Genomic DNA, 26,671 nt, shown 5'->3' on the forward strand with positions numbered 1-26,671 from the left:
GACTGCTTTAGAAGCTTTCACAATAACGCTCTAATTTGATGCGAGCAGCACAGAATTATGGGCATTTATAAAAACGGTTACTCCACTGAGAGGACAAATGTACTTGTTTGCCTGAACGCCACAAGAGGATATAGAAACCGCATGATTTGTCCACCCTCATGTGTTGGCCGAGTTGACTGAGATGCATCAGAGCTCAATCCATCAGTGTGATCATTTGTATGGTGGACATGAAGCGTGAGCGGACAGAGCAAAGCTGAGAGCAGAGAATTGTAGGATTAATTGCTTGCATCGGAGTGCCTATTATCTCACTGAGAAGCATCTGATGACATGTGGTCCTCTTTAAGGTCCATAATGGCAGGTAGTAATGACTGTGTGAGACCCAAGTGTGTGTGTCCATACAGCTCATCTAAATGTGCTTCTTGTGAGTAAAAAAAAAAAATCATCAGCCGTCTGATTTCTACTCAACTTAATACTGAACAACTAGGGAAATTCTATTGAGTGACATCGTGATTCACAGCATGCAATTTGTTTGTGGTAAACCAAGACTGCTAAAGAATCTACATATTTAATGACAGTCGTGAGTTCAGTGTTCAAACAATGTAATCAAACAATCATCATCATTGTTGAAGCCAACTAAAGAAAACCAACAGGCCAGAGTCTCTACAGCTCTATTATTTCATAACAAACGTAATTATAGTCCCGGCACTTTAATGAAGGCGTGTATCTGCGTCTGACAGCTGCTAATCAGAGCAGTGAAAACTTGCAGGGGGTCAAAAGCCCATCTACAGCATGTCATTACACCAGACTGTTACTCAAAACTCTGAAGGTGGAGTGGCTTAATAGGTAAAGATTTGAGATTGGCAACCCAATATTTCTACGTTCAAAACCAAGATGGGGTGATCCATTATCTATCACCTTCTGGTTACTCTAGAGGACTGTTCCTATATTACACTGCAAAGCAAGTGATAACAAAGAGATAATTTACACACCTGATCTGAATTTGTCGTAAACAGCTGAGACTGTCAAAAGCATTGTGCAATCAAAAGATTTTTCAAAAATAGAAGAAAAAAACCCCCCCAAAACCCCCATGTTTTTAAAATAGTAACAAAAGAGGGAAAATGTGCCATTCAACCAGTCAAAGCAAATGTATAAAAAATAAAGAATATTTTCCATATGGCTACTAAATAAGAGAATGAAAAATGTAAAAAATTAAGATTTTTTTGTCATATGGCTACTGAATAACTAAAGATAAATGAAGAAAAAAAACGATACAACTAAAAATATATAAAATAATTAAAATAAAGAGAAAATTTTCAAAAGTAAATGACAAAAAAAAGAACACAAAAGAAATCATAATGTAAAAGAAACATACTGACGTGTATAATAGATTGGTTTGTAGAGCACAAAGAAAGAACAAAGACAATAAAAAGAAAAGTAAAAATAAACAGGTCCAGATTAAGGATGGTTACAGATAATCAAACCTCTGTGGTCTCTCTGGTTTGAATTACGCATGTCATTTCCTGTTTCTTTCCTCAGCTCGTTAATCTCTTCACAAAACACAAATCAGTATGCTAATGCTAATGCTAATGAAGGTCACGCGTCCCTGCTTCTCTTTAGCGCTGCTCGCTGTTGCCGAGCGCAAGTGCCCTTCACCAAAGTGTCACAAGTCATTCGTGCTGCTTTTTCCCCCTTGCCTCTTTTCTCTGCACAACATCTTCTGTCCCCCAGTGGCCTCTCTCCCTGTGCCAAAGTTAGCACTGGAACAAAGTTCTTGCGAGAGATTAACTTTGGCGGATTAGGTGGGTTAATTATTAGATCTTGGAGGCTCATTGTTTTGTGTTTCCGTCGTGAGAGGCTGCTCGAGAGAGGCGCTGCAGCATTAAATCAATTTCATGGGCTTTTCATTACAGACGAGATAACGCCAACATTTAGCATTCAGTTTTATAGCGTTATTTGAATCTGCTCAAGTGAATGGGCTGATGGGAGGGGAAAACCCTGCTGAGAGGGCACAAGGACACAGTGCTCTCCCTGCTTCTGTCAGAACCCCATGGGCACCGTAAAACCGCACACATGAACCCCGAGGGAGTGTAGAAAGGGTCTACGACACTGAATCTTCTCAGCTCTGGGATGAAAGAGAGAGGAAGAGTGACGTAGACAGGAAGTGGAAGAAATTTTGAATCCTGTAAGAGGCACATTGATGAACATTGATGACTGGTTCACCAAGAATACCCAAGAAACCAGTCAGTGATGCCCTAAAAAAATATTTTCTCTTACAGAAAATTCACAAATCTATTTCTTACAATTAAGAAGTGGCCTCATTTTAATGGATGGTACACAGAGAGAAAGCTGTTCTTTTGATCAGACTAGGGCTACCCTGCTTTAGGAAACAGCTGGTGAAAGGAGCCACACGTCCTGAAATCAGGCTATAAATAATTCTGATGTAAGCCCACACACACAAGCAACACAGAGCTGTGAAATGACAAAATCTGTGCCTTCATCTTTCCTTCATTGCCCACTTCGAAAGGAAAATAAAAACAATGAAAGATGCCATAATAAGAGCTGGGAAAGGCAACAGCCTCGGCTCTCTTTTCATCTGTGCAGCTAGTGACCTGTTGTTGCTGTCCATCAAAAAAAAAAAAAAATGATGCATCGTTTGTAGTTTTGCGAAAGCTTTTCATGCAATATCAAAGGTGAAATCTTGGCAGCTTCTGGCACAGGTGGGGTCTATATGAAGAACACATCACGCATACATATACTGTAAACATTTCTTTGCTTCCTACACAACAATATAAACATACAGAACAGTCATTATAAATGGGTTTTTGAGCACAGGTTTCAAAACTGAGATTGCTTTTTATACGTGAAAGATTTTGCCCAAAATGAAACCATTTACTATGCTGGATCTTCATCATGAGAGTCTTCTGACTTTGATTAGGGGACAAAAAGTCATTTTGCCAGGCAGATTAAAGGGCTCAATCTTTTTTTAGCCCTTTCATACACCATTAAACTTAACGATGAAGGGGGGAGTAGAAATCTCCAGAAAGATCCCTGGACGTCACGAAACCCGCAAACGCCCGCCAGGTGCATGCTTCACCCCACACCGTAACGAGAGATGATTTTTACGGGCGGGAGGACAACCGTGACTGCGCAACTCCAACAAGAGTACGATATCATCTCACTGAACATTAGTTTGGTTTTGGACACATATGGGCCGTGAATCATGTGCGTAAGTGTGTGTAATGGAGAGAAGTATAGTTACACCTCCATTGCACCGCGCTGAAGCAGATGTCACGGAGACAACGCACGTTTCCTACCGCTCATCTAATCATAAAACAAAACCATATCTCCGCATTCTTCGACAGATCGGGCCCTTGTGCCAGAACGCGACCAAGCAGGTCGAATTTTGTTGTCGAAAATAAATCATTCTCTGCCCAGGCACAAAAGAGCTGAAGCGCTTGGCCTGTTTCTAATGGAAGAGTTTCCAGGATGATGGGTTCTGCCGACCTTAGGTGAAGATTTTGTGTCAAGTATAGCTAAGTCTACTTTCCATGAAAAAACATGAGAAATGTCACAAAAAATTCAATGAAATATTGTAAGGATTGTGGGTGACAGGTGTCAGCGGTGATCCACTGAGAACTCGAGGAGCTCAGGGCATCAGCAGGAAGGACTGCACTCTCTTAACAAGCAGCCTGACATGTTAGCTAGGAGCACTTAGTATTAATTAGCAAGGCCACCTCATTATTACCCAAGTAAACACTTCTAATTTGTTATGCATTTTAATGGCCTTCACCAAACACTTAAGAAACATCTTTAGGCATTTTAAAAAAAAATCAACAACTGAAGACAGCTCGCAAATAACCAGAAGACACTTACTGCTAACGCAGCAGAGCTTGGTATAAAGATTTGTGGGTTCTTCGAGAAGATCTGAACAGCTTTTCTGATGAGAATGAGAGAAAGAGTCCTGAACTTTGTCACCTACAAACTCAAGAGCCTCAGGTGTCTGTCCCTAAGATGATGTAAATATATAATAATTATATATATATATGGTAAAGATATGGTAAAGTACTACAATAACTGAATAAAATTAGACAAAGGTCCGTATTTCTTTCTTTTTATGTGCCATACAAAACAACTAAAATAGTGTGTTACATCTGTAAGTGTGGGTGTGCAAGAAACACAAACCGTAAACTTAAAATTCAACGCACAGTTGAGATGATATAAAGAGACAGAGCATTAAAAAAAGAATAAGGGCACAATGGCTCTCCAAAAGTCTTCTCACAGATGGTTGATTTCCATAATGACAGCAGAGACAGAGATCACTGGGTTTGTCAGAGCCTCATTCAGACGGACTCAGATTGACTTGTGTGAGAGAGAATTACTGACTTTAAAGGTGCTTTCACACCTGAGCGTTTGTTTCAGAGTCTGGTGCGTATTCTCCTTTGGTTCGGTTTGTTTAGGCATATGTGAACAAGGCAATCGCTCTCGGATCCGCACCAAAACAATCGCCTGAAAGAGGTGGACTCGGCCCGATTGCAAACGAACTCTGGGACGGATCGCTTGAGGTGTGAAAGTAATCCGACCCAACGGGATTATAATTCATAACGGTAAATGTGCTATATAAATAACAGTAGTATCTGATTCTGTGAGTGTGCACATTAGTTGTCACAGTTGAAAACCTCTTCATCTTAAAATGTTGTGTATGCGCTTCTCCGTGCGAGAATGCTGTCCCGATGAAGCCTTGATTCCTCCTATAGCTGAATTATAACATTCGTATAGTGTTTGCTTGCGTCTTGACACTGTTAACCTCTATAGAGAGCGCTGGGAGATCCAGAGAGAGCGTGTTTGAATTTGCTGCAGTATTGATACTAATGTAATATAGAATTTAACAGCGGGAATGACGGCTACATTTGTAGTCTTTTCACATGTGTCTCGACAGTTACAAATAAAGCCAATAGGAGGACAGTTACTTCGCACGTGACTTCCGTGAACATTTTGGTAGGCTTTGAAAGGTTGCCTTGTGAAAGCGAACTGAACCAAGATGAAAATGCAACATTGTAACAAATTAAGTACCTGTTTCGGAAAAAAACTAAATCTATAGGAGTGAAAACTCCCTGTGTGTGTGTGTGTGCCACTGCTCTCCTGTTTCAGGGTTCATTTCTAGTTTCAGTACTAAAAAAAACGAGAAAGAGACAGATGTTGGTGTAGTGTGATTTTATGGCATTTCGATGTCAGGTGCCGTCACATAAAGATGAGTAACTGTGCAAGAGTTTGAGGCTCACCACAGATCAGAGCACACCAGTGTGCAAGTGAATATGTGTGCGTTTTTGTGTGAATGAGAATGTCAGCTTGTGTGTACGTGTCTCCTTTTATGCATCAGGATGAGTCAACCCAGTCAAATATAATTTATAACTATTCTGAATATAAATACAAGGCTCTGTGAGAAAGAAAACAATATGTGCCTCATAAAACCCTCTAAATACACCTCTCTGTTATGTTTTTCCCCCTTTAACTAAAATAGGAATAAAAAATGTGCAACAGAATGAAAAGTGAAAACTACAACTACACATGTGCATATAGAATATGAACAAACATGTTGGCAAAAGACCAGCGTCCATCAAAACATCCATCACACCCTCAGAAGTAAAACCCATTAGCTCTGCTCATGATATCAACAGACAGGTGGCCATCCACAGGACACTCATATCAACACTAATATCTGCCACCAGCTGCAGAGCAATGTGCTCACCTTCACGCCTCTAACACACACACACAGCTTTCACTCACATTGTCATAGACACACTTCACACATGTGTGCAAGTAACAAGATCCCAAATTGATGCTGAATTACAGCAACAAGACAGATACATTATGGACAGACAGATAGATAGATGGATGGGACTCACCTGGAAACTGGTAGCTATAGCTAGGAGAAAATCCTGTGTATCCACGACCGTATGTTGCCACAATGTTTGGATAACCTACAAACATACAGACAAAAACAGCATCAGTGAATTTTCTGCTTTATATTTCTGCCTTGTGTGGGATAAATTCATGCTTAACCCTGATCAATTGGACATGTCTGGAAGAGGGTGTGTATATGTAAGACTGTCATAAGAGCAACTGCACTTGAAAAGGAGGATAAATATCACAACAGTATGTTTTCAAGCACATGAGCACTTTAAATGAAGAGGCAACTTCAGGGAATTTCATTGCCATCTGTTTTTCTCTGATGCCGAGCGAGAGAGAGCGAGAGAGAGAGAGAGAGAGAGAGAGAGAGCGAGAGAGAGAGAGAGAGAGAGAGAGAGAGAGAGAGAGAGAGAGAGAGAGAGAGACTAATGTACGTTATACTTGGCCTTATTTTCTCATGTTTTCTCTTTGAAATTTACATGCTGTATTAATTTCATATTTTTCCCAAAACAAGAATGTGAAACAGCAGTCACCACTGCTCGGTAATAAATCACGACACACAGATGTCAGAAATCACTCCAAACACACCTTCGTGCAGAGCTGGCATATGTGCACTTATGATTTCCCGAACCTGTCATGAGTCGCTCAATATCAGTTGACAGCAATGAAAACACTTTTGACAGCTCTCACAGAATACACTGCTAAAAAAAGGGTTCTTCCAGAGAGGATGTGCTCACACACACGGGAAATACACGACTCAAGGAGCTACCACAACATCTCTCCCACCCTGCAGCAGTGCGATGTGTGTTTGTGCGTCATGTGTCTAAAAAAAAAGTTTCATTCTTAAAGAGAAGAGGAAAAATGAGACAAGATAAGAACAATCAATAAAAAAGAGGCAAGAAGAGATAAAATGAGGTGAGGTGAGACAAGAAGGGATAAACAAGAATATACGAAAAAGATTAGAAGAGACCAAAAGAGAAAGTTTGAGAGAAAAGAGCAGGAGAGAAGACATGAGACCAGATGAGAAGTGATAGGACAAGACCAGAAAAAAAGAAGCAAGATCAGAAATAATGAAATGAGGCAAGACAAAAACAAAAAACATGAGAAAAAATTTGAACAAAAAAATAAGGCAGACCGAAGGGATGGGAACAAACCAAATGAGAAGAAATGAGACATAAAAGAAAAGAAAAGAAACAGCAGAGAAGGTATTAGGAGATGAGATGAGGCAAAAGTTTAAAAAGAAGAGATAAAAAGAGAGACAAGATGAGAAGACCAAACAAGAACCTATTTAAAGAACAAACGAGACTAAAAAATTTAACAAGATGAGAAGGGAGCAGAAAAGAGAAGAAAAAAAAGACGAGATGAGATGAGGCGAGACACAATAAGAAAACGAGTTGAGATGAGACAAAATAAGAAGACAAGAAGAGAAAAGACTGGAAGAGACCAAATGAGAGGAGATGAGACAAGACCAGAAGAAAAGAGGTTAAGAAGGAGATTTTAATGAGGCAAGACAAATACAAAAAAATGAGAAAAAAGAAGAGTGAGATGACAAATAAACAAAAGAGAAATTTTTTTTTTGACAAGAAATGATAAGAGAACAAATGAGAAGATGAGAAGAGAAAAGAACAGAAGAGACAAGATTAGAGAAATGAACAAGACAAAAAGAGAAGAAATGAAACGAGATGAGAAGAGACCAAAAGAAAAGAGGCAGCAGAAGAGATGAGCTGTCCGTATCTCTGTGCATTGTGGGTAAAAAGGCTGTGTCCTCCCCTGGCGGCTGCTATCTCAGGCTCTGATTTGCATTATTAATGTTCAGGCTAATATACCTATTTTATGGCTCAACAGCTCAGATTCACTTTAAAATCAATTATACATCTGCGGCAGCTGAAGCAGGCAGCAGCTCAAATGTGTATTAATCTCAGCAAACATACATGCGGCGCCCGACTATAAAGATAAATGACACGATTAGCAGTGGTAAACAAAAGCGTGAATGCGCCAGCTTTAATGAGATTTGGCGTATAAGAAACGTACAGTTCCTTAAATAATGAGCCCTGATCTGCAGCCTTTTTTTCATATGCAAATTGTACTAAGTTCTGTCTGGTCGTCCTGTTCTCTCCAGTTTCATTTAGATAAGACCAGAGTTAATATTTTCACTTGAGTGCTTCATGCTCTCATGCTCTCTCTCTCTCATTCCTCCTCTCTTCACCCTCCTCCACAGCAGTAATCCATGAAAACTTTTAGAAAGTTCACGCATTGTTCAATTGAGTATAAGGGATCTGTGTGTATCTCATTATTGCAGGGTTTAAATACAAACATTACAATATGGTCAAATCTAATTTTATATAATGTATTTTTATTTTTAATTTGAAAGTTATTTAAAGCCTGTATATACTCAAAGTCTCTTCATGATTATTATATATTTGTGTGTGTCTGATCATGGCAGCAGGTTTGCAGGTTCTTCTCGTTCAGTGCCGCTGTCATTAGCGGGGGCAGAGGTCAGACAGATGCTGCACTGAGCATTAGCCTAATTTTCCTCTTCATTTGAGCCATTAATACAGACGTTTATCTGCTCATCAGGTCTGAAGAATCCCACTGCACCTGAGCTGGACTAACCCGACACGTTCACAGACAGACATTTGTCTCAGGTCCAGCAGCCAATCAGAAGTCATCACCTTAAGCCCAGCCCCCTGAGCCATCCTTCAGTGCCCAGTGTGTGTGCGTGTGTGTGTGTGTGTGTGTGCGTGTGTGTGTGTGTGTGTGTGTGTGTGAGACTCACTCAGCATGCCCATGCCAAGCATGAAGGCGTCCATGGTGTACGGAAGACTTCTCGCCCTCCCCCTCGTGCCTGGAGGAAACATTACCTCCTTTGGTTGGGCCTTCTTACATTCTACCTGTGGACACACAGACAAGACACTTAATACAAACTAAAATAAATAGCACATGCTATATAATACTAGATGATATAGCATAATTACGCATGTTGGATAAACAACATAAATAATCCAGAACACGTTTAATTTAATGCTTGATTAATTAAATAAATTATTAAATTTTTCAAAATTACAATCAGCATTCATTCAAGGAAGCACAGAAAATAATACCATGATGAATAAATACTTCACACTAATGAGTTTTTGGGCTCAGTAAGTAATTTATAAGTAATACATTTATTCAGTATTCAGCAAAAATGCATTACATAAAGACAATATTACAAAATATTTATATTTTAAATAAATGTTGTTCATTTGAACTTTCTATTCATCAGCACAACTATTTTCTTCGTTGATAATTTTTTACGCTGCAAATCAGCAGATTAGAATGATTTCTGAAGGATCATGTGACACTGAAGAGTAATGATGCAATGATGTTGTTTATGACATGAACAAATTGCATTTTAAATAAATCACAATTATTATATCTAATGCATATTAAAATTGTTATTTTAATTTTTACAGTTTTTGTTTAAATAAATGCAGCCTTGGTTCTTTTGGTAAATAAAATGAAATATGGCTTTTCTTGGCCATGCTCTTGACAGGTTTCCTGAACGTCACCCACCTATTGTTTGGAAGCCATTGGACCGTAAATATGATGCCTAATAAATTTGAAATTTTGGAACTGAGCTTGAGTCACACTGTATCTCATGCTCTGTCAGTTTGAGCTTTGTGTACTTTACTAGCCTAACAAATAGGGATGCATTTGTGTATCCAAAGCATTTTTGAAACCACAAAACTAATGCAAAAAAGCTAAAACAGCCTTTCTGATTCCACCCTGTGATCTCCTCCCACCCCACCCCCTCATTCTCACGTTCCCGCTCTTTGATTGACATTTTAACCTCCGGAGCTGAGCACATGAGCGGACAGCAGACAGCAGTCCCTGCCTGAGAGACAGAGGAATATTTCTCCAGAGAGCTACGAGAGGGAAGACAACATGTCTATAGCAAAGGGGAGAAATAAACAAACACACAAGCAGAAAACATCAAACCCAAACAAACACACAGACGCTCGCTCTCTCTGGTGATATGAGCATAACCGGGTCAGACGAGGAAAGACGTTCCTCCTGACAAGCCTAGCAGGCAGAAGATCCTATTTACCAAGCACATCTGCATGCTTACAGGAGTGTGAGTGTGTGTGTGTGCGTACGTGCTGACAGCGCCTCTATGGTAAGAACACGATGCATTTGCACTTGGCTGAATCTGTCCTCTGTGTTGATCGACTTGTCTGCCTGCCCAGGGCCCGTCCATCTGTGTGTGAGTGTGTGCTGCTTGGCCTTTCACAACACACACACACACACTGCAGATCATCTCCCATCGAGACTTGCACAGATGCTGCTCGGCACAGCTGGACACACACACACACACACACAAAACGGTTCTGCTGAAGTTCAACTTGCTGTGCCGTCAGCGCTGCTCTGAATACATGAGATATTTCTGGATTCGGCCACTAATGGATATTTAATATTCATTAAATGAGTGAAATATTATAACACGTAAATGCATTATAATTACTACAGAATGGGGATGATGAGGTGTTAATTAATACTAGTGACTTGTTCAATCAATAGACACTTTCTATCTTCCGTGGAAAACAAAGGGTGATATTAACCGTTCAGCTGCTCTTTTCTAAACATATAATGATGGGGCTGTAAACTTCAAGCACAGAATGTACATTTTCAGGTGAACTACTCCTTTAATTCAAGAGCTCAAAGAGAGAGAAGTACAGATGTGTTAGTGAACAAGTGTTTTGGACAACTGTTGTACAGCATGTCAATTTCAATGAGTTTAATTCTGGATGGCAAACACTCATCTAGCCAGACATAAGCCAGGAGATAAAATCATGGGCTTTTATCTGCTCACACACACACACACACACACACACACACACACACACACACACACACACACACACACACACACACACACACACGCATGCTGCTGCTGTCTAAAAAGGTTTTCAGACTTTTTTTAACCCCAGGACCCCCTTTATAACCCCAAACATTATACCATTTTCAAAAACTCTTCAGAAATCTCTTCAGCCTGTTCCATCTGAGTCGAATACATCTGTATATAAAACAGGCAGTGCAACATCAATAAGCCGTTTCATTACTACAACCATCTCTACACACACACTTGTGCAGAGAGTTGCTTTCACCAGTCTCATCAAATCCACTAGAGTTTTTTTTTTTAAAGGGTGTGTGGGGGAGAGAAAGACAACCATTCAAAATAATCATCCAAACTGTTCAGGATCTCAATTTATACTCAACATGTTTTGATATTTTTCAGCATGAATTTTTTTGTGTGATTTTTTTAATACAAACTAAAGTTTTCATTTAGCCGAAAACCAAACTTTTTTTATATAATTAATGAGTTGTATATAAACTTTTACATACGTAGAACAAAAAGGCAGGTTTTAATTGCAGAATTACATTTCTACTCCAATTCGTTGTTGAAATATAAACATTTGAATGGTGGCAGTAATAGGGGGCCAAGCACTGACGCACATTCAAAACATGCGATTACAGAAGCACTAATTAAATGTCACCGTTTTGGTCAAAGTTTTTGGCCTTCCGAATTTTTGGTGCATCACTACAAAACACGCCTGAATAAAATCAAGCAGCACACGACGCCTCAAAATCACACATTCATAAAGAAGATTTCAAAATTCAGTTGTGAAAAGAACAAAGTGAGGAAAAGAAAGCATTTGCCCTCAAAGGAGTGAAATCTGCTTCTCTCTGTGCTATAATTGGACAGCAGCTGCCTGAACAAAATGGATAAGTCAGATAAAACTCATGCCTCATTTTCCACAGACAAAGATCATAAATGACACATTTGAGAATAAAATCGAAAAGCACTTCTCTAAAACCAGTATCTAGAGTCCATTTAGAGGCACCACTGGTTCCTTCTGATCTACCAAAACAGAAGAACAGCAATGAAGCTGTTCGATTTGGCCAGTTTTCTGAATTTAACCTGCATTTTTTAGCTTCACCAAATGTCATGTTAGACTCCCCAATCACCAAAACAAGTAAAACTTGGCTGCTGTTGGCTAGAGTGAGAAAAAGTTTTGGACTGTATAGGAGAAAGAGAAGAACCCCCTGACGCTCTAAAGAGAGACAGCAGGACTAATCAGACTTGAAAAGCCTGTGAATTGATGCCGAGATCTCTGCTTCTGAGGTGTGTGTGTGTGTGTGTGTGTGTGTGTGTGTGTGTGTGTGTGTGTGTGTGTGTGTGTGTGTGTGTGTGTGTGTGTGTGTGGTAGATGGACACCCGGTGAGATGTTCAGCCAGGCAAACAGGTTCACCATCATCACATGGCATGTGTGCTGCAGAACACACGAGGAGTCTCTGGGTCACGAAGAAGTTCGCATCTCTGTAAATAACATCTACTTATTGGAAGCTTGACTGTGCTAGTTGTGGGGTGTATGAGGGCTGTGTGGAATTATATATTGATAATATTTAATATACAGTATGAATAACGGATATTAATTTTGAGATTTGTTAAAGATTAGCGTTTAAACAGGAAACGGGCATGCACAATATAATATCCAATATCTTCCGATAACCAATAAATTAAAAAATAAATAAATATTGTCGGATAACCAATGATACTGATATACTGCTCATTTTTACAAATAATATCAAACAAAAAAACAAATATTTGATTATAACCTAATTAATATTCTCAAATAATGCCCACGCATGTGATGTAAACGTAAACCTGTAGAGATTCTGATATTTTTTAAGTTAGTTTTAAAATGATCCATACCCTGATTCAAGATCTCGATCACACCTCTAAGGTAGTGTACTCTGGTTCAGACCAAGAAATCAAACCAAGTGTGAAAACAGACTCAATCTCATGTGTAGCTCCACTGGTCGGCAAAAGTGTAAAGCAAGAAAGCAATCAGCTCTCGTCATTTCCAATAAACAAACAGCCTTTTCTACCATTACAGTTATTTACCTTATATTAACGCTCTGCGCTGTTCTTATACAGTCACAGTGAATGGACGACAGGAGAGACAATCAGAACAGAAATGAGAGGTCGTGCTGCCCTCTGCACAATAGAACCACATGATGGACTATCACTGGAAAATCGATCGCATGGCTCTTTGCTCACGGATCTGTCCCTGGGCTCAGGAACAACATGTCTGTGACGGAAGATCTTGAGGGGTTTGATCCTCTGCTCCTGATATTCTGTGCTACCCCACAGGTGTCCCATGAGCCTAGGGTACGCATGGACGGCATGCACACGACTCCTGTCAATCACAGCAGAGAGAGCCAGGGGCCGTTCCTCTGCATGTACAACACATTCCTATCAGCTCATGCTTTCTGCCCAGTCAGGCATATATTTGTACACACTTTTCTTCAAAATATTTATATTACAATTTCAATTATTTTTAATAATTCAAAAGTCTCCTATGTTCAGTCAGGCTGCATTTATTTGATTAAAAATACAGTAACAACAGAAATATTGTGAAATATTATTGGTATCTTTTTTTAATATCTTTTTTATTTTAATTTATTCCTGTGATGGCAAATTTCCTGAATTTTCAGCATTGTTCCTCCAGTCTTCAGTGTCACATGATCCTTTGGAAATCATACTAATATCCTGATTTGGTGCTCAAAAAACATTTCTTGTTGGGCTGCTTAATGTTTATGTGGAACCCGTGATACTTATTTAGGATACTTTGAATAGAAAGTTTAAAAGTACAACATTCATTTGAAACAGAAATATTATGTAACATAATAAATGTCTTTCCAGTCCCTCTTAATTTAATGCATATTTTCTGAATAAAAGTAAGAATTTCTTCAACAACAAAAAAAGTCCTACTGACCCAAAACTTTTGAGTATTTAAAATAACTATTGTTTTTAATTAAATATAATATTAAATTGTTTACACAAGGCTCTCAACTAGGTTCACATATCTGGCCAAAAAGTGCCAACTTATACAGAAAGGTTTTGTCTTAAATGTCAATTTTATGGGACATTTAAGGTGGGTAAATGTAAAACTCTGCATAGAGAGTATGAAAATACAGGATATTTAGCATTTAAAAACAAACAAACATTTGAAGCCATGAACCTGGCACACTACGACAAATCAAGTGACTATGCAATACACATCAGATGCTGCACATACAGTCTATGGGTGTCCTATATGAGGCTGAGACTAGGGCTGAATCCGAAATTGCCCCCTAAACCCTCAATCCCTAATTCCCTACATTAGTCCACTAATACAGTTCACTTAAAGAAGTGAATGAAAAAGAGGGAGAGAATTCGGACGGTCGTTGAGTGTACATTGGTGTACACTTGTTATTGCGGTGCAATGTGGGATTGAATGAGTGCACTCCGTCAATAACATACAATATGGTTTCGGACACCACTACAAATGGATGTCCCCTCGAATAATGCCCTATATGAGGGTATAGGGGGCGATTTCGGATTCAACCCAGGTCTTTTCCCGCCTGATTCCAAGAAGAAACATTTATCTGCAAGCTGAAAGTTAACATTGGCTGTCCCGTCTGCTGGTTCTGCCCAATAATGGGTGGTGATAATCCTTATTTAATGAACTCAATGGGTGCGTTTCAATCACCTCCCTAGGTCGAGAATCAGAATATCGTATACACGATTTCATGGACCGGAATGGACCCTGGCTCACTACACATTGGGTCACTGATTTGTTGTTTGATGTCACAACTGGTATTTATAACAACAGCAGAACTGATATCTTTCTGATATTTTTTTATATATATATTTTTAAAAGTACATTATCGTACATACTGTAGTTTGCGCATTACATATGCCAGTCGTAAAAAATACGTATACATTTCTGCTATTGTAGTTCGATGTATGTTTATACTGAAATATAATTAAATACGTATTTTTTATCTGTTGCATATCATTATGTGTGATGAGTTGGTTTGTGTGATTTGTTTCACAATTGAGAAATTCCGCAAGGTGAAAATAGTGCGTCCTGATTATCTTGGTGCCTTGTGGGACTTTTTAGTGAGCGGATGTTTCAGTGCACTAGAAGGATTTTGCGATTAAGACAGCCTTTAAAACGGCCGATTTCCTGATCAGTGACCTGACTACTGAACTAAGCAGCAGATTGAGACACCCCCAACATGTAGAGTTACCTTTCGTCCTCTCTGTCTCTCTTTAGCCCCATCAGTCATGATGCAAGCATTCATATATGAAGGGAAGAGGGGAAAGTTTCTGACTCTTGTTGACTGATCAAAATGTTCACACACACACACACACAATTTCACGCTTTCTGGCCACTGCCCAACACTTTACACTGTTTACACACTCACAGAACTTACCACCGCATGTTGTTGAGATTCTGCTAAATGGGAAATAAAATATTAATCCCACAATCACCTTCAGAAATTGAAAACGGGTAGAGCACTTACCATTTTATTATTGATTTCGTGAAAGTGAATTTCACAGACTTTCTCTACAATGTCTTCATTCTCAAAAGTTACGAAGCCGAAGCCTGTGAAAAGACACAGAAACAGAGGAAGAGTCAGTCGTGCACCTTTTGAACTCAAATTCTGACAGATTTGGGCCTCTGTCAGAAGAGAGAGCGTGGGGAGTTCAGATCTGAACGGACATTGTCTTTTTAAAAGCCGGGCGCTGATGAAATCTCTCTCACGACTGGGCGGACGAGGGGGAAATCGGACAGCAGAAAAGCACAAAGACTGTTAATGAGATTCATGGAGCCACATCTGAATTTCATTAAATGCGTTCTGCGGTGCCTTCATTGAAATTTCACCGTATAACAAGCTCCCGTTTTAATGTAAATGCGGGGCTGGAGATCCCTGAATCCATCTCTGACCGTGGGATTGTCTTCTTTTTTCATATTTATGAAATAAGAAGTTTAACCCGTTCAGATCATCCGGGCTTAACAAGGATCTGTCTGTGCTTTTATTATAATGAGAGAAAGAGAAACGCTTTTCTCTGCCGTCGGATCTGCCGCTCACGAGGGAAAATGATTTTCTATTCCTGGGTGTTAAGAGGAGGCCAACGGTGAAAACACAAAGGAAAACAACCCAGAGAGGAAGATAAACACTTTACTCACTGTTTGTTTATAAAGACAGGATGCTCTTTCAGTCGCACAACACACAAACAGCATTCTGATCATTTCACAAGAGCCGTGTGCTAGAGAGACTCGCAGAAAAGTGGAGGATTGATTGAACGAGACGGCATTAAGTGTGTTCAGATGCTGCTAATGGCTGGTGTTAGTCAGACCTTTAATGAGTCATGTGCTTTCTTCATACTGTACATATTCACACCTATACAACTGTGACTGGTTATTGTGCTATCAAATATGCTATTAAATCATGGGGTGAAAAAAAAAAAAAAAAATGTGTCAACTATTTCTCCAAGAGAGAATATAAGACCGTTGGAGTTTCCTGGCTCTCTCTTTATACAGTGTATATATATATATATATATATATATATATATATATATATATATACACATACACACACACACACTACTATACAAGTCATTTTTCAAAGGCTGTGCTGCATTTTGTCCTGACCCTAAATCTTATCTCCACCTTTTAAAAGATGAAAGACCTTAGTCGGACTATTCCCTCTGCCAGTGGTCAGCTAGGCGTCAAAATAAAAGCATGGAGTCAAAGGTCAAGCACAGTAGACCGTGGCAGCATGTGGAACACTCCAGAGATATAAGATAACAGACCTTACGAGACATCGGAAAACACACACTACTAGAAAGAGAGATATGCAGTGTGACAAAACACAAGGACACACACTCCTAGCACAGGACTTTAATATAGTGTTTGATGATTCTGAACTGGCAGTCACATTTTATATGCAAAGAGGTAAGCCAATCACAGCAGAGCTCATTTGAATACAGAAGCTATAAGTTGCATTTACAATGACAAGGATCACTTGAGATTGTGTTGGCTGCACTGCAGTATGCAACTTTAAAGGAAGCGGATCACACACACAAACATCACTGCTAATTTGCATAAAGTTGAACTTTCGCTCATGTTGCCTTAAATCGCCAACTCTTATAGAAAATTACAAATGACTTCAGGTTTCTACAAATTGCTTTCAGTATGAACATCCATCTCTGTTCTTTGACTGCTCTTGTAGAAGCAGCTTTGGTCTGTTTGCTAATATTGAGAGCAGTAGTGTGTGTGTGTGTGTGTATGTGTGTGTGTGTGTGTTGCCTGGAGGGTGATCTTAAAAACGAAGAAGATAAGACTGCTGACAAATCAGCCATCAGGAGCCATTTGTCTCTGCAGATTTCAGACGAAGAAACACACATACACCTGCGCTCTCTAGAGAACTCTTACGTCACTGTGTGACCACAACACACGGGCGCTACTAATTCTGGACAAGCTCCCGGGCTTCATGGCATCATGCTATTCCATCAGGAGTCTGAAGGGGGCAGTGCTGTGATAACTGAGTCTCTGGCTCTGGGACAGTCTGACCTCTGTGTTAACAAAACACCCACTCGCTTTCACACTCACAACCATGCGCACATACACACACCGCAGAGTCTCGTCCAAGTCTCAGCACACCCTGAATAGCCAACACTTTAGAGAGGAAACATATGCTCATCTCAGCTGAGTGTGGCGCGTGCTGTGTTCCCTGGTGTGGCAGCTCCCAGAGCTTCATTCGCTCAGACAGATGTGAGAGGATCTGAAAAAGAATTGGGGATGATGTCTCTGTTTTACTTAATGATGATGCACACTCATCCTGCTACGGGACGAAACAAGACACGAGTTATGCTCTCTCTCTAGTGTCAAACATGTAGAGACTAGTCTCAGCTTCAGATTTGGATTGACTGATACATAATGCGCATAAAAAAACAACTTAAATTAGCTCGACACCAAATATTAGAAAGAATTTTGAGGTGCACAAAAGCAAGGTAAACAGGACATGTCTAAACTAAACTATCCTTTAGTTTTGCAGGCATTTTTGAAAGACTACACACATTTTCCATTGATGTGTTAGCTGAAGTTTATAGGGATGCATGATATATAACTTTATGATTTCCGGAAATCTTTCTAAACATTGTATTGGTCCATAATGGATATATATTGGTCAATATCAAGATCAATCAGAATATTGAACATGCTCATTTCAGTGTTATTTTAGTATTATTTACATACAGTACTATTATAGTATTAATATTTTAAATTGCCGTTTATTTTTATAGTTGTAGTCATTGTTACATGCTGTCTTTACAAAATGTAAAAATTTATATTTTTCATACTGTATGAAAAATTGTTGTGATGCATAAATACATTTGTAGCATTTACAATGACAGAAATTAGTTTTAGTGTATTACATTTACTTTAGACAAATTTTGGTCGAATTTATCAGTGATTTACATAATGTATCAGTATCAGACATCCCTCCTGAAACAGCAGTAGGCTTAACTGCTATAATTTCATCTCAGACCGTGGTCAGTTTGCTTTAAGTAGCTCTCGTTACAGGACAGAGGATGCTAATGATTTCTCCCCATGCAGTGTAATATTAGACGGCTCGTCCTGTGTGTGTAATGGATCTCCATACCTCCATACCGGTAATTATTAGATTTCTCTGCCCCTTATCCGACTATACTTACAACCTGTGTGTTTTTGTTTTCGTCACTCTGATGTGCTTTAACAGATTTTTTGTATCGCAATGAGCACACTGGCCAACTTATGTGCGTTTCTGTAAATGTTCTTAGGGGGCCATTTAGCATTTAGCTCAACTTAAAAATCCCCAGATGAGGGAGAGAGGGGGAGAAAGTCAACGTTTTCAAATGGGAGTCTGACAGCGCATGAACTTTAACTGCTGCCGCTTTCTCTCTGCCTCATCTTATGTGAGCAAATTATGGTCTTCTGGAACTTTCTCTCTGATGTGCTCTACTTTAAATACACCTAACCGCCGCCAGCACAATCTGCTTTTATGCAAAGATCACTTAATGTCTCATTGATTTCGCATTTTAATGGATTTAGCGCTGCGTGGTGAGGAGGAAACCTGGTAACCCGAGAGGGTGTGAGGTGCATGTTAGTCAGAGTGGCGCTCTGAAAACACCTCTCGCCACCTGCACCAGCGGACACCGAGTGCTGGAGTCAAAGCAGATTGCCTAAGGTGAAGAGAAAGTTGCAAAGAGAAAGAGAGAGAGGTGTTGATTGTCCTCAGAGCCGCAGGGACGCTGTTTGTCTTAATAACCGGCGATAGCTGGTGCTTTAGCCATCTGCTGTGCTGAAAAGGCCCTGGGGGGGGGGAACCGCGGCAGGAATCATGGAGGTCATACTGCAGGACTGAGGGGTCAACAACACTGAGGACAGAGCAGATCTGGTGTTGGGTTTCATTTTAAACCACACACACTAATGCAGGAGGACATTTGAGACACTGTCTGCATACTCTTACAGAGCCAGACTTAAAGCACGGTCCACTTTGCAGCTCATTCTGGACAAGAACTGCCGCCTTGTGACATGTGAAATGATAAGACTGCAGTTCATTATTAAAATGTGTCAAATTTTACAAACCAAAATTACATTTAAATGCTACAAGTGAATTTAGGAATCACACCATTGGGACTCTTTCTGCTGGTTACACTGCTACGGCAGTAGGTGGCGACACGTAACGGTGTTTATCAGTGAGTTACTGAGTCATTCATTCAAGCAATTTGTTCAAAAACACAAATTCAGCCACTGGTAAGGACAGTAAGGACCCGGGCTCAGTACATATTGGGACACTGATACATACAGCGACATGAAAACATCTTATAGTTCAACATCACTACTGGTATTTATGAACAACAGCTATGTTGATATAAAAATTATATTATTTTTTGATACTTTGTTTTTTACAATTTAAATAAATTATAAATGTAAGCTAAATTATATCTTTACCCGTCTAACAATGTATATTTATCCTGAAATATAATGAAATAATGGTTTGTTAAAAAAAACAAAAAAACATCTATAGCGTGTCATGTGTAGTGATTATCATGTGATTTAACATGATGTAACATGATGAGAATCGATGCTCCCTGATTTTCACTGAGGGACTTTTTAGTGAGCAAACGTTTTAGTTCACTGGTAGGATTTTGCAATTGATACGGCCTTTAAAATGGTCGACTCCCTGATCAGTGCCCTGACTACTGAAGAGAGCTGATTGAGATCCACCTCCTGTATTTTATGAGTGAGTCATTGGATCCTTGAATAAAACACTGATTCATTCAGGAACTAAACAAGTGACTGTCCTTTTCAATGAATCACTGAAGCACTCACTCATCCAATTAATCAAAAAAACACTGATTCACTTAGGAACTTAACAAGTGACTATAATGTAGCGACTGTCAAAGGCTGTTATCTGCTATGTGTAACCCCGGGCGTGCTGTTGGTTGGTGGTCTGGGGAAAGGGGGCGGACCCCCTGGGGATATAGTGTTTGAGTTGAGGAAGTCTCTCTCTTTGCTGTTCTGGGCGAGACACAGCCCTGTGTTCGAATGCCTGCACGTTGTGCTTCTGTTCAATAAACCAGTTAACTGAACTCTGGCCTCCTGTGAGATGCTACACTGGTGTCAGAAGTAAAAATAAAATAAAATAAAAAATAGAAAGATCGAGGGTGCACCCCGCACTACTAGTTAGGGACCAGTTTAGTAAGTTAACAGTTAGATAATTTAGCGTTAGCGAGACCGCGTCGCCACAGTGTGCGTGAGGAGATGAGTGACGGAGAAGGAGCCAGAGCCGCAGAATGGACGTTTGGTGACTTACAAAGGGAGCTGCGACGGCTGGAGGACAGCAGAGGACATCTTAGGGGCACGATGGAAGCGATGGCATCCGAGGCTGGCTTTGACAGACGAGGACATGCAGGCTTCACGACCCGCAAGCCAAAAGCGGAGAGGGGCGCAGACACCAACGTCATCTCCGGCGCGGGAAAGTCAGATGTAAACAACAATGGCGGCGCCCAGTCCACAATAACAGCGGTAGCGGCTAGCTCCGTGAAAACTCCAAAGTACAATGGGAAGGTGAGCTGGGAAGCTTTTCATGCGCAATTCGAACTGCTTGCTAAATCACAGAACTGGTCACAAGAGACCAAAGCGCTACAATTGGCGATGTGCCTTACGGACGATGCTTTAGCATGCTTGCTACTCTTAGATGTAGATGACAGAGAGAACTACGTCGCACTGGTGGGGGCTCTCCAGCGACGGTTCGGGAACTTTACAGGAGCGGAGCTGCTACGCAATGAACTGAATAACAGATACCGAAGACACGGCGAGCCGCTACGGCAACTAGCCAATGACATTGAGAGCCTTACCCGCAGAGCATATAGCAGCATGCCCACGATGGTACAAAGTGAGTTAGCCCGCGACCGGTTCATGCAAGCCCTCTCGCCGCCCGAACTGCGTGTGGAGGTACAGCTGACACACCCACAGTCCCTGCAGGAGGCGTTGGAGAGGGCATCAGAGAGGGAGACGGCCCGTGCCTGCATCACAATGCCCACACAGGAACACAACAGTCCCCAGGTTAGAGCAGCAGCGGAGGTTCAGCAAACACCAGCATGGGCAGCGGAGCTGACAGAGCTGGTGCGGGCAGCTTCCCTGGGCACTCAACGGCGCTCTGACCGCACTACTAGACTGTGCTGGGGCTGCGGGGAACCCGGCCACTTGGTACGCTCGTGCCCGAAAGCACCCAGACACCGGGGAAACGACTTCGGGTCCGCATAGAGGGGGCAACGCGGACCACGAACCCCAGCCCCCCACATACACCCTCAGACATGACCGGCCCGATGGCGGTGGCGGTAGTGGGCCGGACTTCAATTGGGGACCTCTGCCACATTCCAGTCACTGTGGAGGGAGTAACGTGCGTGGCGCTGGTCGACACCGGCTCTACAGTGACATTAGTACGGCCCGACGTGCTCCCCAGGCAAACGGTGGTGGAGCCAACAGCAGTCCACCTGCGGACGGTGACTGGGGAATTGTCACCCATGAAAGGCAAGGGGACACTGACATTCGTGGTGGGCGGTAAAACAGTGCGCCACCTGGCGTGGGTGGCGTCAGTCCAGGACCCCTGCATTCTCGGACTGGACTTTTTGAAGAACACGGGCTGTCGGCTGGACCTGGCGGAGGCCACCCTGTGCTTTCCAGGGGAACGTCCGGTCAACATGGCTCCACCCCCCCTGGGCACCAACTCTACAACACCACAGGTAACCACTGTGTCAGCAAACACCGCTGAAGCCAACAGCGACCCCATTGTAGGGACCGACAGGCCCAACCCTCGTCGAGACCCCTGTAGCCCCCCACCCCCCCAATCACAGCCGAGCAGAGGCACTTTACAGCCCTCGCTGCTCGGAACATGCCAGCCGCCACCCCCACTACCCCCCTCACACCATCTAGCCGCCCCACCTGCGCCACAGCCAACACACACCACACAGATTCCTAAGAGTGGGGCCTCTGACCCATTAGCAGCCCGGCTTCCCCAAACGGAGGAGGGAAGCGTTGTGTCGGCAGTACGAGGCATATGGCAACAGAACTGTTCTCATCTAGACCCCCAACAGGGTGAAGAATTGTGGCAACTATTGCTACAGTACAAGGACATTTTTGCATTTAATGAAGGTGATGTGGGGCGTACACACCTAATACAGCATGACATAGATACGGGTGACAGCCCGCCTATCAAGTTACGCCCACGTCGCCTCCCACTGGCACGCCAGGAAGCAGCAGACAAGGTGTTGTGGGAAATGCAGCAGGCGGGCATCGTGGAACCGTCTGACAGCCCGTGGGCCGCCCCTGTGGTCATGGTCCCAAAGAGGAACGGTCAGTGGAGGTTCTGTGTGGACTACAGACGGCTCAATGGGGTTACAAGAAAGGACTCCTACCCCCTGCCACGGGTTGATGAAGCCCTAGACCAGGTAGCGGGGTCAGCCTGGTTCACGTCGCTGGACCTGAGGTCCGGATACTGGCAGGTGCCTCTCTCTCCCGCTGCCAAACCAAAGACAGCGTTCTGCACAAGCCGGGGCCTCTGGCAGTTCAAAGTCCTCCCATTTGGCCTTTGCAATTCACCAGCCTCATTTGAAAGACTGATGGATAAAGTGCTGTCAGGAGTCCCTCGGTGTGAGTGTGTGGTGTACCTGGATGACATTCTCGCCCACGGCCCCACTTTCCAGGCAGCTCTCCAGTCCCTGCGGCATGTGTTGAAGCGTATAGCAACAGCGGGTCTCAAACTCCACCCGGAAAAGTGCCACTTCATGCAGAGAGAGGTGTCATTCCTTGGGCACAGGCTGGGCAGAGATGGCATCGGCACAATGGAGGAAAAGGTACGAGCGGTCAGAGACTGGCCCACACCAATGGACCAGCAACAGCTGAAAAGCTTCCTGGGCTTAGCCTCCTATTACAGGAGGTTCGTGAGGGGGTTCTCCTGTGTGGCGGCACCGCTGTTCAGGCTACTACACAAAGACCAAGACTTTGTGTGGACCAGTGAGTGTCAAACAGCATTCACCTCGCTACAGAAGGCGCTGGGGGAGGCTCCTGTGTTGGCTCCGGCTGACCCCTCCCTCCCGTTCATCTTGGACTGTGACGCGAGTGGTCAGGGAGTGGGCGGGGTCCTAGCACAGCTAAGCACAGAGGGTGAGAGAGTGGTGGCGTATTACAGTAAGACTTTTAATAAGCACGAACGCCGCTACTGTGTCACACGCAGAGAACTCCTAGCTGTGTTATCGTCCATTCGACATTTCAAATACTACCTCTGTGGGCTACCGTTCACCGTCAGGACGGACCACTCTGCCCTCCAGTGGCTCATGTCCTTTAAAGAGCCGGAGGGCCAGGTAGCACGCTGGATGGAGGAGCTACAGTCCTATGACTTTAAAGTGGTGCATAGAGCGGGAGCCCGCCACTCCAACGCCGACGCCCTGTCCCGCAGACCCTGTGCGAAGGGAGGATGCCGCCACTGCGATCGGAAGGAAACACGAGACAGGGAGTTACAGGGTCAGGAGGCAGCCACCGTCAGCTGGGCCGCGGTGGCCGAGTGCTGCGAGCTCACAGAAATTTCAACAATGCAGTGGAGACAACAGCAGGAGGCCGATATGGATATACAGCCAGTGCTCCAGTGGGTGGAGATGCGGACACGGCCACCATGGGAGGAGGTGGCCCCGCTCTCCACAGCGACAAAAGGGATGTGGGCAAAGTTCCAGGCCCTGCGGCTCACTGATGGGGTGCTACAGCGGGCCTGGAAGGACCCAGCGACGGGAGAGCTGAGGTGGCAGTTGGTGGTCCCCAGAGCAGAGAGACTGACTGTGCTGAAGGCCGTGCATGGGGCCACGGGGGCCGGTCACTTCGGAGTCACCAAAACTCTCCGTCGCCTACGACAGAGCTTCTACTGGGGGCAGTTCAGGAGGGACGTAGAGGACTTCTGCAGGCGGTGTGACAGCTGCACGGCAAAGAAGGGCCCCCCTGAACAGTCACACGCCCAGCTCCAACAGTTCCCTGTCGGCGCACCCATGGAAAGAGTTGGGGTAGACATAGTTGGTCCACTCCCGGTCACTGACAACGGGAACAGGTACGTGCTGTCAGTCATGGACTATTTCACCAAGTGGCCCGAGGCTTATGCCCTCCCTGACCAGGAGGCAGAGACAGTGGCTGAAGCCTTACTGGAGGGCATGGTCTGCCGTTTTGGGACGCCCCAAACCATACACAGTGACCAGGGGCGAAACTTTGAGTCACGAGTATTCACCGACCTGTGTCACAGACTGGGCATAAACAAAACTCGCACCACCCCTCTACACCCGCAGAGCGATGGCTTAGTAGAACGCTTCAACAGGACCCTGATCCAGCAGCTGGCCATCGTCACCGCCAAACACCAACGCGACTGGGACAAGCACCTCCCGCTGGTGCTGATGGCCTGTCGGTCCGCTGTCCAGGAGTCTACAGCCTGCACGCCAGCTCTGCTCATGCTGGGTAGAGAGCTCCGCACCCCGCCAGCAATGGCCTTTGGCCTCCCCCCTGACACCCCAGCTGTGCCCCCAGGACGAGAGTATGCCAGGAGACTACAGGACCGCCTAGAGACAGCCCACGACTTTGCACGTGTGCAGCTGCAGAGCGCAGGTGCGAGACAGCGTAGAAACTACGATCTACATTACAAGGGCCGCCATCTGGAACCGGGAGAGCTGGTGTGGGTCCACAGCCCGCAGAGAAAAAAAGGCCGTTGCCCTAAGCTGGACAGTGACTGGGTAGGCCCTTGTAGAGTGTTAGAGCGACTAGGGGAGGTGGTATACAGAGTACAGCTACCCCCACGTGGCAGACGAGTGGCCATACATAGAGATAGGTTGGCCCCCTATCACGGAGACGCTACCCCCCAGCTCCCACACAGGCCCTCACAGACCCCCCCTAACAGCCCCCACCCGGACACAACTCACCCTGCACTCACTCACACAGACACACACCCAGACACACATCCAGACATTTCCACCACACCCCCCTCCCCAGGGCCACTCTCTCCAGCTCATGATATTACAGCACCTGCACGGCCCCGGAGGCAGACAAGACCGCCGGCCCACCTGAGAGACTTTGTGTAAAGTTGTTGCTGTGTTGTGTGTAGTTGCTGTTCCCTCTGGGTCGAGGAACTTTGACGCGGGGGGGTAATGTAGCGACTGTCAAAGGCTGTTATCTGCTATGTGTAACCCCGGGCGTGCTGTTGGTTGGTGGTCTGGGGAAAGGGGGCGGACCCCCTGGGGATATAGTGTTTGAGTTGAGGAAGTCTCTCTCTTTGCTGTTCTGGGCGAGACACAGCCCTGTGTTCGAATGCCTGCACGTTGTGCTTCTGTTCAATAAACCAGTTAACTGAACTCTGGCCTCCTGTGAGATGCTACAATATTAAAAGATCACTGAATCACTTACAACCAATTCATCCAAAACACTGATTTATTAAGGACCTAAACAAGTGACGGCCTTTATGAATCACTAAATATTTACTCAACTGGTTCATTCAAAAACACTGATTTATTGAGGAATGACAGCAGTCTTGTGCCTACAGACCAAAACACACCTGTGCTAATACTCTGAAATTAAGGATTCATGCTAAACACATTTTACAGTGTTAAGTAATTTGTTTTAAAGATTTCATTTACCATTATATCATCCTCTCTTTAAGTGATATAAATCTAAATGTAAAAATAGGGGAAATTGGCATACACTATTAAATACAATGCAATGTCTGGCTAAAACTTTAAGGCCTAGTGACACCAAGAGCCCACTGTGCAACCAATCAGAGAGCCTGGTCCTAGTCCTGAGTTCAAGTCACCTTTAGTTTTATAGCACTATATACAATATAAAGTAGTTTCAAAGCAGCTTTTCAGTGCAGAACAGGAAAATAATGATTCAATGAAGCTAACAGTTCAATCCGCCTGTAAATCAGCTCTAAAATAAAAAAAGTGAGTGTTGAAGTCAGTTAGTGTGGATTCAGTTCCATTGTAAAGAAATTAAGAGTTCAGAAATAGCGGGCAGCAGTAGGTCACCTGCAGATCAGAAGACCTGTGTAATAAGATCAACATATGCTGCTAAATATCACCTATAACCCTCTCTGTCAAACACAGAACACAGTCCATACAATACTTGAGGAAATAACCAAGACAAGAACTGAGTGAACATCTGAGGAGGAGGAGCAGGAAACAGCAGCAGATATGAATTAATAACGTGGCGGCAGACAGCTCCATTCAGAACAAAATGCTGACGTAACAGTGTTTTGTCTGAGGATGTCGAAAGAGACCAATTACAACGAGAAAGAGAGAGAGAGTCAGATGATTTA

The 26,671-nt window shown here is 43.2% G+C and overlaps 1 protein-coding gene across 4 annotated transcripts in view; it reads right to left on the minus strand.

Annotated features, from left to right (window-relative positions):
• msi2a (musashi RNA-binding protein 2a) overlaps positions 1-26,671 on the minus strand; it is a 152,561-nt gene that overhangs the window by 19,787 nt on the left and 106,103 nt on the right. For all 4 annotated transcript variants that reach the window (XM_079598883.1, XM_079598881.1, XM_079598882.1 and 1 more), the window contains exons 8-10: positions 15,307-15,389; positions 8,684-8,798; positions 5,904-5,978 (exon numbers count right to left, since the gene is read on the minus strand). In XM_079598883.1, the coding sequence (XP_079455009.1) occupies positions 5,904-5,978; positions 8,684-8,798; positions 15,307-15,389 (273 nt within the window). The remainder of the gene's footprint in view (positions 1-5,903; positions 5,979-8,683; positions 8,799-15,306; positions 15,390-26,671) is intronic.

This window comes from Phoxinus phoxinus (assembly GCF_949152265.1).
Source record: "Phoxinus phoxinus genome assembly, chromosome: 23".
In the NCBI taxonomy this organism is placed as follows: domain Eukaryota; kingdom Metazoa; phylum Chordata; class Actinopteri; order Cypriniformes; family Leuciscidae; genus Phoxinus; species Phoxinus phoxinus.